The 14708-nt window shown below is 55.3% G+C and overlaps 1 protein-coding gene across 2 annotated transcripts in view; it reads left to right on the top strand.

The window, feature by feature from the left end:
• Positions 1-5568: 5568 nt before the first annotated feature.
• The window catches only part of GAS6 (growth arrest specific 6), a 42587-nt gene continuing 33447 nt past the window's right edge, over positions 5569-14708 (top strand). Inside the window, exons 1-2 of one of the 2 annotated variants that reach the window (XM_070579431.1) lie at positions 5569-5845; positions 6110-6276. In XM_070579431.1, coding sequence (XP_070435532.1) covers positions 5779-5845; positions 6110-6276 — 234 coding nt within the window. In that variant the 5' untranslated portion in view covers positions 5569-5778. The remainder of the gene's footprint in view (positions 5846-6109; positions 6277-14708) is intronic. The other variant, XM_070579432.1, reaches the window with a different exon arrangement.

The raw sequence follows: 14708 nt of genomic DNA, 5'->3' as shown, positions 1-14708 counted from the left end.
AGATTGTTGCCCCCTTTCTTCTAACACTCCCAGGGAGTCAGGCGTGGAGGCTGTGCAGCTGCAGCAGGACCCGGTGGTCAGTCACAGCTTCCAAGGAGTTCCCTCTCATGGTCTCACTGAATTGTCATACTACACATCAGGAGTTAGGAAGTGCCACACTATTTGAAGAGGAGGAAATTTGGGGTGGAGAAGAAGTGACTTGCCAAAACTCACACTGAGTGGAGGACGCGAACCCCATCCATGTGGCTCGAAGTCCCTCCCCTCCACCACCCACCTCCTCCCTGCCCGTCTTCAGCCACTTTCCCTCCCTCAGTCTGCTCTGTAAACTTGACAGGCCCAGGCCCAGGACTCAGAACCCAGGACTCAGGACCCAGGACTCAGGACCCAGGACTCAGACCCAGGACACAGGCCCAGGACTCAGGACCCAGGACTCAGGCCCAGGACACAGGCCCAGGACTCACGGCCTGGGACTCAGACCAGGACTTAGGTGAAGGACACAGGGCCTGAGACTCAGGCCTGGGACTCAGGACAAGAACTCAGGACAAGGACTCAGGACCACAAAATAGGTCCAGGACTCAGGCCGAGGACTCAAGACTAGGACTCAGGACCTAGGACTCAGACCCAGGACTCCAGCAGAGGATGCAGGACCCAGGACTCAGGATCTAGGACTCAGGCTCAGGACTCAGGCCCAGGACTTAGACCAAGGACACAGGACCAGGACACAGGCCCAGGACTCAAGAACAGGACTCAGGACCCAGGTATTAGGCCCAGGACTTAGGCCCAGGACTCAGGACCCAGGACTCAGAATCCAGGACTCGGGCTCAGGACTCAGGCCAAGGATTCAGGACTAGGACTCAGGACCCAGGACTCAGGACCCAGGACTCAGGACCCAGGACTCAGGCCAAGGACTCAGGACTAGGACTCAGGCCCAGGACTTAGGCCGGGTTGATGCTCTCCGTTCAGACTAAGCAGGGGTTAAGCAGGCTACAGAAGACAGCCTTGCCCAGAAAGGGATGTTGTTTCTAAGGGAAGATCCCTACAGCATTCCATAGAACCACTTAGGTGTGGACGTTTGGCACCAATGCTTGAAGGACACAGGCTGCAAAGGGACCCCCAGTGGGGCAGGGAGGGGTGAGCAACCATCTTTGTGTGCCCAGCTGAGAGTGTCCTGGGACCCTGGACTTTTTATTTTAAGCCTGGGAACGCTCCTGGAAAACCAGGACAAGCGGTTGTCCTCGGGGAAGGCCCTGGAGGAGTTTTCTGCAACAGGAAAATGGTTTAATGGTTTCTGACCCGCTTCATTCAGCATGCCATGCAGTGTTTTTCAAGTTTTTTGACCACAACCCACAGTTATAAATACATTTTACATCATGACCCAGTACACACTCACAAAATAGCTATAGCGGAAATGAAGAACTCACGTGTAATAAACTCGGTATCCTCTATTCTCTTCTGCATCATTAAAAGGCTGCTGGTTAACAAAATAATAAATTGGCTTCAAGACCTACCTGTAGTTGCAAAACGTGGTTTGAAACAAAAACCTTCATTAAAACATGACTGGGGACTTCTGCTCTGGACAAGGTAGAGTAACACGGACCAGACTCCTCCTGCCTGAAACAGCTGAGCGCCAGACAAATATATGAAGTGACAGTTTTCAAGACACTGGCTGTCAGGCAACCCTGGGGGACAGGAAACAAAGGAGGTGGGCCGTGGGACTGCCCCGATGCTGCCTGGAGAGAGAGCTGAGGTCACCATGTACGGAGCGGACACCCAGGCAGATCCCTGGGACAACTCCCTGAGGCGGGCGCAGACCCGGGGTGAGGGCCGGTCAGAGAAAGAACGTGGGGGCTGTGCAGAGGGACCCTCAGGTCTTCAGGGAAATCATCACCACGTTGGAAAGAAACTCCCAAGGCTGGGGAGAGAACCAGCTGAAGGGCTGTGAGGGCCCAGGCCCGAGGGCCACACTCACAGGCCCGGGACAGAGCGCTGCAAGGGCTTTGCCTCAGAGCTGAGACTTTGGCCCTGACTCTATCTCGGTTCTGCCCAAAAAGTTTCAGGCCAACCCCTGGCCTCTAATCAAAATAAAGTGTCTGGACGAGGAATACACTGGACGGAATGAACAGCAGATGTGACATTGCAAAAGGTTCGATTAGGGAACTGAAGGCATAGCAAGAGAAACTATCAAAATAAAACAGAGAGAAAAGGACTGAAAACAACGAACAGAGCAGAGGCCAGCCTGTGGCCGAGTTGTTAAGCTCACGTGCTCCACTTTGGCGGCCCAGGGTTTCGCTGGTTTGGATCCTGGGCACGGACATGGCATCGCTCATCAAGCCATGCTGAGGCTGCGTCCCACATGGCACGACTAGAGATACTCACAACTAGAATGTACAACTATGTACTGGGGGACTTTGCAGAGAAGAAAAAGAAGGAAAACAAAGAAGACTGGCAACAGATCTTAGCTCAGGTGCCAATCTTTAAAAAAAAAAAACGAAAAGAGCATTAGTGAGCACAACTCTGAAAGGACATACATCCAGAATATTTAAAGATCTCTTACAATTCAATAAATAACTCAATAATTAGAAACCAAACATCCCAAGTAAAAGAAAAAAAATAAGAAAATTTAAACAGACCATTCCCCAAAGAGCATATCTGGATGGCAATAAGCACATTAAAATTTGCTCAGCATCATTAGCTACTAGGAAAATGCAAAACCAAGCCAAAGTGTGATACCACAATACACCCACCAGAACGGCTAAAACTAAGCAGAGTAACCACAGCCAGTGTGGGAAGATGGAGCAACTGGGACGCTCACACACGGCTGGTGGGAATGTAAAATGGTAAATCATTTTGAAAAACAGTTTGTCGGTCTCTGAAAGAGTTAAATATCTGGCATACGGTCCAGTCATTCTGCTCTTAGATATTTCCCCAAGAGAAATGAAAGCCATGTGCACACAACAACTTGTACAGGAATGCTCATCGCAGCTTGATTTATGATAGCCCACAGCTGGAAACAAGCCAGATGTCCATCAACAGGTGAATGGTAATCAAATTGTGGCATATCCATACAATGGAACACTACTGAGCAATAGAAAGGATATACCTATTGACACATGCAACAATGTATATGAATCTGAAAATAAATATGCTGAGTGAAAGAACCCACAAAAATGTGCACATATTGTATGATTCCTTTATGTAAAATTCCAGAAAATGCAAACTATTCTATAGTGACAGACAGCTGGTCAGTGGTTTTGCCCAGGGATGTGGGATGGAGTGGGGAAGGGAGGAATTACCAAAGGGCATGTGGAAATGTTTTTGAGTGATGGGTATGTCCCTAACTTGATTGTGGTGATGGTTTCACAGGTATATACATATGTCACAGATACACTGAAACCTGTGTACAATTTATTGTATTTCCATTACACCACAATAAAGCTGTTTAAAAACCAAACAAAAACTAAATATGATTGATTTGGTCAGCACCCAGCACAGTGTCTTTTAAGACAAAACAGCGAGTGGATTTATTGAGTGGATACATCAATGAATGGTCTTCTTGCCTTGAAATCATCACCCACAGAAGTGATGACAGAAGGGGGATGCAGAACTTTCATTTTCCCACTAACACCTAATTTCCTATACCCCCACTCCCACTGCACCTCCACACTTTCATCCCAGTTTATCCCCAGAAAGAGGAGCCACCGGCTTTCCACCTCCTGACCACAGACTGGTTGACTGTCCGTAGAAAGCATCCATTGCCGTGGGTCTAACCTGCCCCTCCTGTGGGGGAACCGTCCAATTCACCATTGCTATTGCAGGGTATAATAGTGCCTGACGACTCTTTCCAATTTTGGAACACATTACCCAAATCGTTTCTTATCTATTTCCCATTTCTGCTTTCAAGCAAATTTTCTGCACTGGTAACTAGGTTGAACATTTTGGAGTTAGCTGGCGTCAGACACCCTCCATTGCTCCCCATATTTGTTTTCTGCAACCTGCATTTATCAAAACAAAATGAGCAAGTGAATGTGAGTGCGTTTTATTAAGCTGAGTCTCCACACAGAGGGAGGTGTGTCCATGATCAGGGTACCAGCTCAGCAGAATGGTTGAGAGTGAGGACCCAGCCAACAGATCAGGGGACCTGAAAGGCCCAGTCCAGTGGAGCCACGCCGGTGTCTGGTCAACTGACGCATGGGGTCTGCACCCTCCCAGAGGGATGTGTAGAGGCCAGAATGCCAGGTCTTACTCGGATCGAACTTTGAGAATTGCAAGAGCTCTATGAACTCTTCTCGAAACGCACACCAAGAACGCAGAAAACAACTGCAACCAGTTCCCACGAGCTCACCCACTTCCCAAAGACTGTCCACGGGCCGCTGGCTTAGAACACTGGGAATAACAGAAGTGACGTTAATCAATTAAAGATCTGTGTAAATATCGACTAAAGAATTTACCGCTCCATCCTGATTTTTTAAACCAGTGCTTTTCCTTAAGAACGAGCAGGACAATTAACATCATGTATGTTCTTTCTGAGCGTCACTGTGTTTTCAGTACGCTTCATCACTGCCAGCTGACCAGGGCACCCAGCACTCCAGTCCAGACACAGGTGCAGATGCCCGATCTATTAAACTGTTAGTGCTCTTTGAAGATCGTCCTCAGGAACATTCATTTCCCCGAATTTACCATATTAATGCTCATTAACCCCATCTTCAAACCTAGGGCCTCAAAGAATCTGCCAGTAATGACACTTCATTCTCCCACTACAGAAGGGGAGGAGAAACTGAGGCGCAGACTCCCAGCGCTGAGCCCACAAGCCAAATGACGAGGCGCTGGGGGAGGAGGTGACTCGTCCCTTTTCATCTTTCTTTTGGGGTGCGGGGTTTCCAGAGCAGGATTCCTCAGAGGGCGCGCGTCCAGGGCCCCCTGCCGCGCGGCCTGCTCGCCCCGCGGTGGTCGGCTATGTCTTGGTTTTGTTTGTTTGTGTGTTTTCTGCCTGTGACTTTGCGAAATATTCCGGGAGGAGAGACAGAACGTCTTAGTCTCTGAGAACAGCACAATGTTGCTTTCAGCTTAAATATCTACTGGGAAACCTCAAGGTTTTCAATGTCATCATTATGGAAAACAGAGATTACAAAAGGAAATAATTTAATCTCACTAACCCACTGGGATTCGGGTTGACCTCAGTTTATCGTTTTTGGGTAGGTTTTAAGTCTTGAGAAATGTCCCCGGAATGAAGAAGCCACAGAAGATGTGGAAGATTTGGGTTGTGGGTCGGAGAGAGGTTTAAATCCGGTAAAGGTCGCATCGTACCTGGTCACGCTGTGCCGCATCCCCATTAAATAAACTCAATCGCCGACTTGGGAGAAACTCCTCCAGGACGCGCTGGTCTAAGCAGCCAGCGTGTGGGGTCGCCACGTCCCGATGACCTGAGTCCCTTGAGACCAGTCTTTCATCTCCCGGCGAAAACCGGCTGAGCGCCGCACAGGGCGGCGGGCGCGGGCTGGGGGCCAGTCCTGCCCGCCGCGCGCCCCGCCCGGACCGCTCCCGCCCCCGGCCGCGCCCCCGCCCCGCCGCGCCCCGCCCCCGCCGCGCGCCCCGCCCAGGCCCGCCCGAGCGCCGGCCGAGGTGCCGCTGCGGCTGCCGCGGGGATGTGACCTTCAGAGCCGCCTGCCCAGGATGACCGGAGCCACCGCCCCGCGGCGCCCGCGCCTCGCCACGGCCTCCCGGGCGCTCTGACCGCGCGCGCTCCCGGCTCCCGGCCCCGGCCCCCGTCCCCGGCCCGCCATGCCGCCGCCCGGGCCCGCCGCCGCCCTGCTGCTGCTGCTCCTGCTGGCCTCCGAGTCCGCGCACAGTGAGTACCGCGGGGCCGCGGCGCGGGCTGGGCCGGGGACCCCCGAAAAAGTCCCCGCACCTCCGGGGGTAAGGGGCGCGCCGGTGCTCGCCCCCGCCCCGGCCCCGGCCCCGGCCCTGGCCCTGTGCGTCCCGGCCCCGCCGCCGCCGCCGCAGCGTCCCCGGGCCCGCGGCTGGGAGGACGGAGCTGCGGGGCCGCGTTGACGGCGTGTCCCCGCTCTCTCCCCGCTGCTCCCCGCCGCGTCCTCCCGCCGGCCCCCGGCAGCCGTGATGCTGCGGGCGCGCGAGGCGGCGCAGTTCCTGCGACCCAGGCAGCGCCGCGCCTACCAAGTCTTCGAGGAGGCCAAGCAGGGCCACCTGGAGAGGGAGTGCATCGAGGAGCTGTGCAGCCAGGAGGAGGCCCGGGAGGTGTTCGAGAACGACCCCGAGACGGTGAGCGCGGGGCCTGGGGCGCGGGGAGGCGTGCGCGCGGCGCCGGGCGCTCCGCAGCGGGGCGGGACCGCGGTGCGGCGCGCGGGCAGCCGGGTCCCCGCGGCGCTGTCCCTGCGGCGCCGCATTATGGGGACGCCCATCAGCGCGCGCGCGGGGCCCCCGGGTCCCTGAGCTCCTCAGACTTCCCTTCCCAGAGTCCGCGCCGGTCCCTCGTGTGGGGACCGCGCTGCAGGTCACATCCAGGACCCGCACTACGGAGACGTCGCGTTCAGGGCGGTGGCAGGGAGGGTCGTAGGTCCCGGAGCCCGGGTGCATCCTCAGGGCTCCCCCACGCCTTCTGAGCCCGGGTTCTCCTAGTGACCAGGAGCGCCGTGAGCCGGGGGCAGAGGCGGACGTTGAGTGGGGTCCTCTTGGTCCCGCCGGCGCCGCGGGTCTCGGGAGGCGGCGCTTCAAGGAAACACGCAGCACAGGACGCCCTCCTCCCCCCCCCCCCCCAATGAAACGGAGGCGCCTTTAAACTGTACGCGAAACACAATGGTCGAAAACCCAGCTTCCTCCCTCCCCTCCCCCGCGGCTGGATCAGAGGTGAGGGGTGCGCTGCCCCCGCTCCCTGGTCCAGTCTGGAGCAGCTGGAAGGCGTGAGAGCTGGATCGCGGTCTGAGCGCAGGAGGAGCGCCCCAAGGTGTCCGTGGGGTGGGCGGGGATGTCTGGGCGACAGCAGGGAAGGCCGGCGCCCTTCTGGGAGCGGCTGGCGCAGGACACGCTTCTGTCAATAATGTCCTTGGAGAATGTGGCGCGCGGCCCAGGTGTGGACCCGGCGTCCGCGGGGGAGCTGTGAATCTTGAGGGAGGGGAGAGCGTCTTAAGGACATCCGCGGTGGGTGGGACCTGTGGGACCCTGCATGTGTGTCTGTCCCAGGGCAAATGACTCTGGGAAACAGGCGTGACAGAAATGGGGTGGACTTCGGCTGGGTCTCTCTGTACCTTGAGGTTAGGGTGATTTCACAGCTGTTTCTGGTTCTACCAGAGTTTTTCTTTGAAAGAATTGTTCTAGGATGAAATACGTTTCCATGCAGTGAGCAAAGTCCTGTGTGGCCCACATAGGCTTTTCCTGTGGCTGTGTTTCTGGTCGGCTGACCTGGCAATGCTTTTAGGGCCCCTCTCCGAAGCAAGCTCTGGAGCGCTGGCCGCTGCCGTGTGTCCTTGGCGCAGCTGCGGCTGCCGTGGTTGGGCTGTGACCAGGTCCTCCCCGGTCACAGTGAAACACAGTTCTGTCTTGCTGTGCTGAGCAGCTTCCTGGGCCTCTCTGGCCCTCGTTTTCTCCTTTCCTTCCTGATGAACACTGGTGGCCAGTGCCTTGTGCCTCTGCAGAGGATTTCTGAAGGTCCTGGTGGAGGGCTGGCCTGGCCACCAGGGTCACTGCCCAGCCATGCCGTTGTGACAGGTGCCATGCTCTCTAGCCCCGAGCCTGAGTCGAAATGTTGCTTGTACAGAGTGTGGGATGGGGCTTGCTGGTGACGAGAGTTGAGAGCAACAAGGCCACCACCCACCCAGCCGGTCCTTGCCCACCCAGGACGGAAAGGCCCCCACCCGGCTTTTCCTCACTGCCTGGACAGACTGTGCACTAACCACTGAGTAGCTCTTCCTGGAGCATTAGTCCCCTCTCTGATTTTAACTGTTTTCATGTTTTAATTTTATAGCTTCATTTACAAGTTTGTGAAATGAAGACAGAAAAGGAAGAGATGCTCATGATCCCAGGATCTGTCCTGCATGTCTGTGCAGGGGCATCCCACGTCCCCTCCATGTCCTGGTCCTCTCCAGTCCAAGGCACGGCCAGTTGCTGGGGGCGTCCCCGCTCACCGTCAGCCCCATCGGGAGTTTGTAAACTCCTTTTCATATCAGAGCCCCATAACTTTCTAGAATTCGCATTCTGTTTCCCAGCCCCCAGCCCCAAATAGTGATGACATCTCCTCCTTTATCAGCTCCCCAGATCGTCCCACTTCTTCCTTCCCTCGTGGGCAACTGGACTGCAAGCCCTTCGTGTTTGTCTGCACCTTGCATCTTGTGTAGACGGTTGTGTGGATGGTCTTGGACTGTTGTGTAGACCGTTGTGTAGACCATTGGGTAGACAGTTGTGGACTGTTGTGTAGACCATTGTGGACAGTTGTATAGACTGTTGTGTAGACCGTTGTGGACTGTTGTGTGGACTGTTGTGTAGACTGTTGTGGACTGTTGTGTGGACTGTTGTGTAGACTTTTGTGGACTGTTGTGTAAACCGTTATGTAGACTGTTGTGTAGACTGTTGTGGACTGTTGTGTAGACCGTTGTGTAGACAGTTGTGTACTGTTGTGTAGCCGTTGTGGACTGTTGTGTAGACTGTTGTGTAGACCGTTGTGGACTGTTGTGTGGACTGTTGTGTAGACCGTTGTGTAGACTGTTGTGTAGACCGTTGTAGACTGTTGTGTGGACTGTTGTGTAGACCGTTGTGTAGACCATTGTGGACTGTTGTGTGGACTGTTGTGTAGACCGTTGTGTAGACCGTTGTGGACTGTTGTGTGGACTGTTGTGTAGACCGTTGTGGACTGTTGTGTGGACTGTTGTGTGGACTGTTGTGTAGACAGTTGTGGACTGTTGTGTGGACTGTTGTGTGGACTGTTGTGTAAACCGTTATGTAGACCGTTGTGTAGACTGTTGTGGACTGTTGTGTAGCCGTTGTGGACTGTTGTGTAGACTGTTGTGGACTGTTGTGTAGACCGTTATGTAGACTGTTGTGTAGACTGTTGTGGACTGTTGTGTAGACCGTTGTGTAGACAGTTGTGGACTGTTGTGTAGCCGTTGTGGACTGTTGTGTAGACTGTTGTGTAGACTTTTGTGGACTGTTGTGTAAACCGTTATGTAGACTGTTGTGGACTGTTGTGTAGACCGTTGTGTAGACAGTTGTGGACTGTTGTGTAGCCGTTGTGGACTGTTGTGTAGACTGTTGTGGACTGTTGTGTAGACCGTTGTGTAGACCATTGTGGACTGTTGTGTAGACCGTTGTGTAGACCGTTGTGGACTGTTGTGTGGACTGTTGTGTAGACCGTTGTGTAGACTGTTGTGGACTGTTGTGTGGACTGTTGTGTAGACCGTTGTGTAGACCGTTGTGGACTGTTGTGTGGACTGTTGTGTAGACTGTTGTGTAGACCGTTGTGGACTGTTGTGTGGACTGTTGTGTAGACCTTTGTATAGACTGTTGTGTAGACCGTTTGTTCTGTCATCTGGATTTAGCCCTTGGCTTGTTTTTCTTTTCCTTGAGAGGCAGTGTGGACAGCTGGGAAGAGCCGAGTCTGGGTCGAGGTTAATGTTAAGGATTACAGTTTAGGGTTAGGGTTAGGTGTTAGAGGTAGGGGTTAGGGTTAGAGGTTAGGGTTAGAGTTAGGACGTAGGGTTAAGGGTAAAGTTAGGAATTATGGAACTGGTTTGAGTCCCAGCTCTGCTCTGGTTAGGGTTAGGATTAGGGTTAGGGTTAGAGTTAGTGCTGGGGTTAGGGATTAAGCTTAGAGGTTAGAGTTAAGGATTAGGATTAGAGATAGGGTTAGAAGTTAGGATTGGGGTTAGGCTTAGTGTTGGGCTCAGGGTTAGGGTTAAACTTAATGATTAGGATTAGAGATAGGGTTAGAAGTTAGGGTTGGGGTTAGGGTTAGTGTTGGGCTCAGGGTTAGGGTTAAACTTAATGATTAGGATTAGAAATAGGGTTAGAGGTTAGAGTTATGAGTTAGGGTTAGTGGTTAATGGTTAGGGTCATGGTTAGGGGTTAGAGGTTAGAGGTTAGGGTTAGGAGTTATGGAGCTGGTTTGAGTCCCAGCTCTTCTCTGGTCATGGTTAGGATCAGGATTATGGGTTAGGGTTAGGGTTAGCGTCAGGGTTAGGTTAGGGTTAGGGTCAGGGTCAAGATTACAGTTATGGTCAGGGTTAGGTTTAGGGTTAGGATTATGGTCAGGCTTGGGTTATGGTCAGGGTCAGGGTTAGGGTTATGGTTAGGGTCAGCATCTGGGTTAGGGTTAGGGTTAGGTCAGGGTTAGAGTTAAGTTTGGTGTTAGGACTTATGGGCCTGGTTGGAGTCTCAGCGTTTCTTGGGCTTGGTCCCACGACCATCTTACGGGGGTTCTGCAGGAAATCTAGTCCTCCCTTCCGGGCCGCCTCTGTGACTGCTCCGTCCTGCCTCTCCCTTGCAGCCCCAGGGTCAGGGCTCGGAAGCGGTCCTCCTTTCTGCATGTGTGTGCCTCAGTTGTAGTCCCTCCTGCCCGGGCTGCCTCTGCCCTCGGTGAGGGGTGTAGGACACTGGTCTTTCCTGCTGGCAGAGAGGGCAGTGCTGGCTCTGTTCCGATTCCTGGGGCTCTGGGGCCCCTGGTAGAGGAAGCCCCAGGCAGAGCTGGCTGGGCTTGGACATCTGGAGCTGGCTTTCTGAGCTGCACACCCCTTCCTGGAATTGGGAGGCCTCACCGTGTGCTGCTTTTGCTTTGGGGTCTCCCTGCCAAGTCAGGGCATCCTTCTTGTTCTAGGAGGAGGGCACTTGGCCTCAGACCCCGCCCTTTTCAGCAGGTGGCTCTCGGTGTCACTCAGCAGTGCTGGGAAGGGAGGCTGGGCTGCCTCTCTGCCCCCAGGTATCCAGCCCCGGCTTCCCTCCTGGGGGCAGGTGGTCCCCCAAGTCCTTTCAGGCCCCCGGGGAGTGTCCCAGGCCCCTGGAGCTGCCGCGGCTAGTTGCCTGTCCCTCATCGGCAGAGTCCGGCTGCTCCTGTGGCTCCTCATTCAGACTGCCCTGGGCATGGTCCCCCAGGTGTCTGTGGGGGATTCTCCTGAGTTCTTCTGCCAGCTCTCGCCAGGCTAGCCCAGCAGTCACCTTCCTGCTTAAATCCCACGAGGCAGACGGGTCCCAGACGCTGGCCACTATGTCAGTGATCACCCTTTGCTTCCGGAAAGGATCTGGACAAGGCTTTTCCCAGCCTGACCTGCCCCCAGATACGTCCACCACCACACAGCCCCAGATCCCTGCCGTGGGGCTGACCCACGCCTGTTGGTCAAGAAGAACATCCCGGGGCCGTGGTTCCTGATCCCCTGACCTTGTTTAATTTGAGACAAACAACGATGTTCCAACAGGGCCGGGAGTGCACGCTGAGGGCTTCACAGCAGAGGCGCCGAGACGCTGGCCTGGGCTCCAGTTCACTGTGCTCCCCCGCCTGTCTCTCTCGCTCTCTGTCTCTCTCCTCCATCTCCCCCCCAGCACCGCCTCCAGCTCTCTCAGACATGGGGGCCCCAACATGGTGAGGGATTTTCCTCCTAGGAGCGTTTTAGGGTGCAGTCAATTTCAAAGTTGCATGCTGCCGCCGGCCTCATCTTAAACCCCACCAAGAACAGCTGTCCCCCTAAGGTCCCGGGTCTCTGGGAACAGTTGGGGGAGGGGCACCCCTCAGACGTGGAAGCCCCTTCCCCAAGTTGCCCCTCATTGGGGTGGCCTAAGGGGTCTCGTGGGGGCAGAAGCGGGCTTACGGCAGGAGGGGCGGGGCGGGGGTGGGGGACCTCATCCCCCTAGTGACTTGCTTCTGCAAAGCAGGTCCTTGGCTGAGGGGTGACACCTTGGCTGTGACCTTCAGGATGGTAGCTGCTGCCCATCTGCCCCCCTGTGTTGGCAGCAGCCCCCAGCACACACGCAGACGCACAGATGCACACACACACTCAGACACAGACTCAGTGGGCCACACACCCCACGTGCACATACACACAGACATGCACACACTCTTCTCTCTGTGACTTTGGAGGTCCGTTGAGAAGTGTGACGAGGTGCCCCCACCCTCGCGGGCCCAGCCCAGCTCCTTGCTCTGGAGGTTCTCTCCACTCGCTCCCCCAGGAGGAGGGGCTCCTGCTCCCACTGCCCGCTACAACCACCACGGCCTTCTCTGCTGGGCCCTTTCCCACTTGAGCTGTCACTGCTGGAGTCCTCAAGCCAGCTGGCCGCAGGTGCTGGGTTCTCTAAATTGTTGCTTAACCGGTTGTGCTCCTCCAGAGTCGGCTCTGCCCGGGCTGCAGATGCTGGTGAGACCAGGGCCAGCACCGCCCATGGCCAGCCCGGCAGGTCCCCAGTGCCCAGGCCAGCAGCTCCTCTGGGGGGGCCTTGAGCGAGAGACAGATTCTGTCTGTGGCCCCTGCACCTACATATCTGTCTTTTTAACCCTAGGAGTCTGCAGGGACAGGCCAGGCCCCATAAATTACACCTTGTCCTTGCCAGTGGGCTCAGCCTCTGCAAAAACCCATTAAACACGTTTTGAGAAATGCTGAACGTCTGCCTTTGTTATTTAGGCACAAAACAGCCTTTTAAGAAGCTGATGCTTATGGCCTGTTTCTTGAGATTCCAAGTAGCTGGGCCAGAACATTCCAGACACTTCCCAGGTTATTCTGCTCCAGCAGTGCTGGCTGCTGTCCCGATTTCTTCATGCTTCGTTTTCCCCTTGTTTTTCTAAGGTCAGACTTGGGAGCCGTTTCTGTTCGCGCGAAGCTGGCCGTGGTTTGCGGGTTGGTGTTGGATGTTGGAAACGCTCTGGGCCTCCTCAGTGGTCGTGACAGCCCAGTGATTTCACTGCAAACCTGGTGCGTGTACTCGTGAATTCTCACCCCGACAGGGTGCAGTTTGTTGGAAGTTGTAAAGTAATTTTTAGAGGAGTTGGAAGTGGAAGCTGAGAGCGACACCAGTTCTGTTTTTCCCTCTGACAAAGGCACAGATCTGTTCTGACCGATGGCACTGATTAAAAATATATTTGAAAGAGAAAGAAACATGTTATCGTCATACTTGTTTTCTCAGACTTGTTTTTTTCAAATTATAGGTGAATTTGTTTCTCTCTGGTTTGAGTGCCATGATAATAAAATTCATTTTTTCCACATCTGTCCCCAAAACCTGCCGTCTGGACCTGGTTTTGTGAGGACGTCTTCCAGGGACGTTGCGCTCCGTGGAAGTCACGCAGCTGGCTCTGCAGCTCGGGAGGCGGGCTTGGCCAGTCACTCCTGTGGCCTCGGACTCCGCCGCACAGTTCCCCTGAGCCCGGGCTGGGCCGCCAGGACAGCTACGTGACTGGCGGCTGCATGCGCAGCCTCTCGGGACCCTCGGTGTGCACGCACCTGTCTCAGTGCGACGCTGCAGGGTGAGGTGGAAAAGCTGTCAGGAGGCTGTGTTGGCGGTTGTCAGGTGCCACCTCAGCGGGTAGCATGCTCTCAAGTTCAAGGGCAGGCCCACCGTTGGTGACGTGGGAGCCGCCCGGGTTGGCACCCAGTGCTTGCGGCTGCCGTGTCCTCACCCACACTCTCTGAGTCATTCCTCATGCCACCGTGCGTGTCCAGGCCCACACTCAGGGAGACACCCCCGTCCGCCAGGTTCAACGTGGATCCCGAGAGGCACTAACTCCCTTTCGTGAGCCGGGAGCAAACAAGGGTTTTGCAGTAGTGTTGTCGGAGGATCCTGGCTTGTTGCGGGGCCAAGAGTCATAGGCATCGCCTTGTTCTGTGACAGCGAGGCCTGGAATGAGGGGGACTCATCCAGGCCAGCTCTTTAGTGGGGGGACCTGGATGGAAACGCAGGTACCTAGGCTCCAAGTTTGGCTATTAACACTGCCGCGGTTGAGACCTCGTGAAGGTGAGTGTGGATCCCAAGGAAGTGTCTACACGGGATGCTGTGCGGTCACTCCTGGAGAAACCGTCTTTGCCCAAGGGTGGTCGGAGCCCTACCGCTGTTTTAACTGCTAAATCTTCACCCTGTGCTCTGCCCAGTGTTTTATTTTGATGTTTTGCCTGAAGGGAAGATACATTGTTTTGTTTTTCCCAAAGAAACATCAAAAGAGGAGCTTAACCTTCATCTGTGTGGTGGGCGTGTTGTCTGTGGTGCCTGCCCAGCTTCCCTAAAGCAGGCGGTCCCGGGGTGAAGGGGTGGGGAGCTCGGGGGGTGAAGGAGGAGGGAGGGCAGTCGGGGGGTGAAGGAGGTGAGGGGTGAAGGGGGTGTGAGGGCGGTCCAGGGTGAAGGAGGCCTGCGGGCAGTCGGCGGGTGAAGGGGGTTGGAGGGCAGTCGGGGGTGAAGGAGGGTGAAGGGGGTGTGAGGGCGGTCCCGGGGTGAAGGAGGCAGTCGGGCCTGCAGGCTGAGGGCGGGTGCTGGAGGCGCTTCCGACCGCACCTTCTTCCTCCTTTCCTCTCTTGTCTCTCTTCCTCCCTCAGACTGGCCTCTTTTCTCCTTCCCACTTTGGTCAGTGCTGCTGCGACCTGTCAGCCCTTGGATTGAAGTCCGCAGTCCACTGCTCCTCCCTCCCTCCCACCACCGCCTGTGACCAGTGGCCGCCCTGAGGCTGCTCCTGTAGCAGCTCCTAGTTATTGCTTCCATTACCACGTGCAGCTGGCCCTGCCCAGGCCACGTTCCGTCCT

Source organism: Equus przewalskii, chromosome 16, assembly GCF_037783145.1.
Source record: "Equus przewalskii isolate Varuska chromosome 16, EquPr2, whole genome shotgun sequence".
In the NCBI taxonomy this organism is placed as follows: domain Eukaryota; kingdom Metazoa; phylum Chordata; class Mammalia; order Perissodactyla; family Equidae; genus Equus; species Equus przewalskii.
This window is presented reverse-complemented; position numbering and strand designations above follow the sequence as displayed.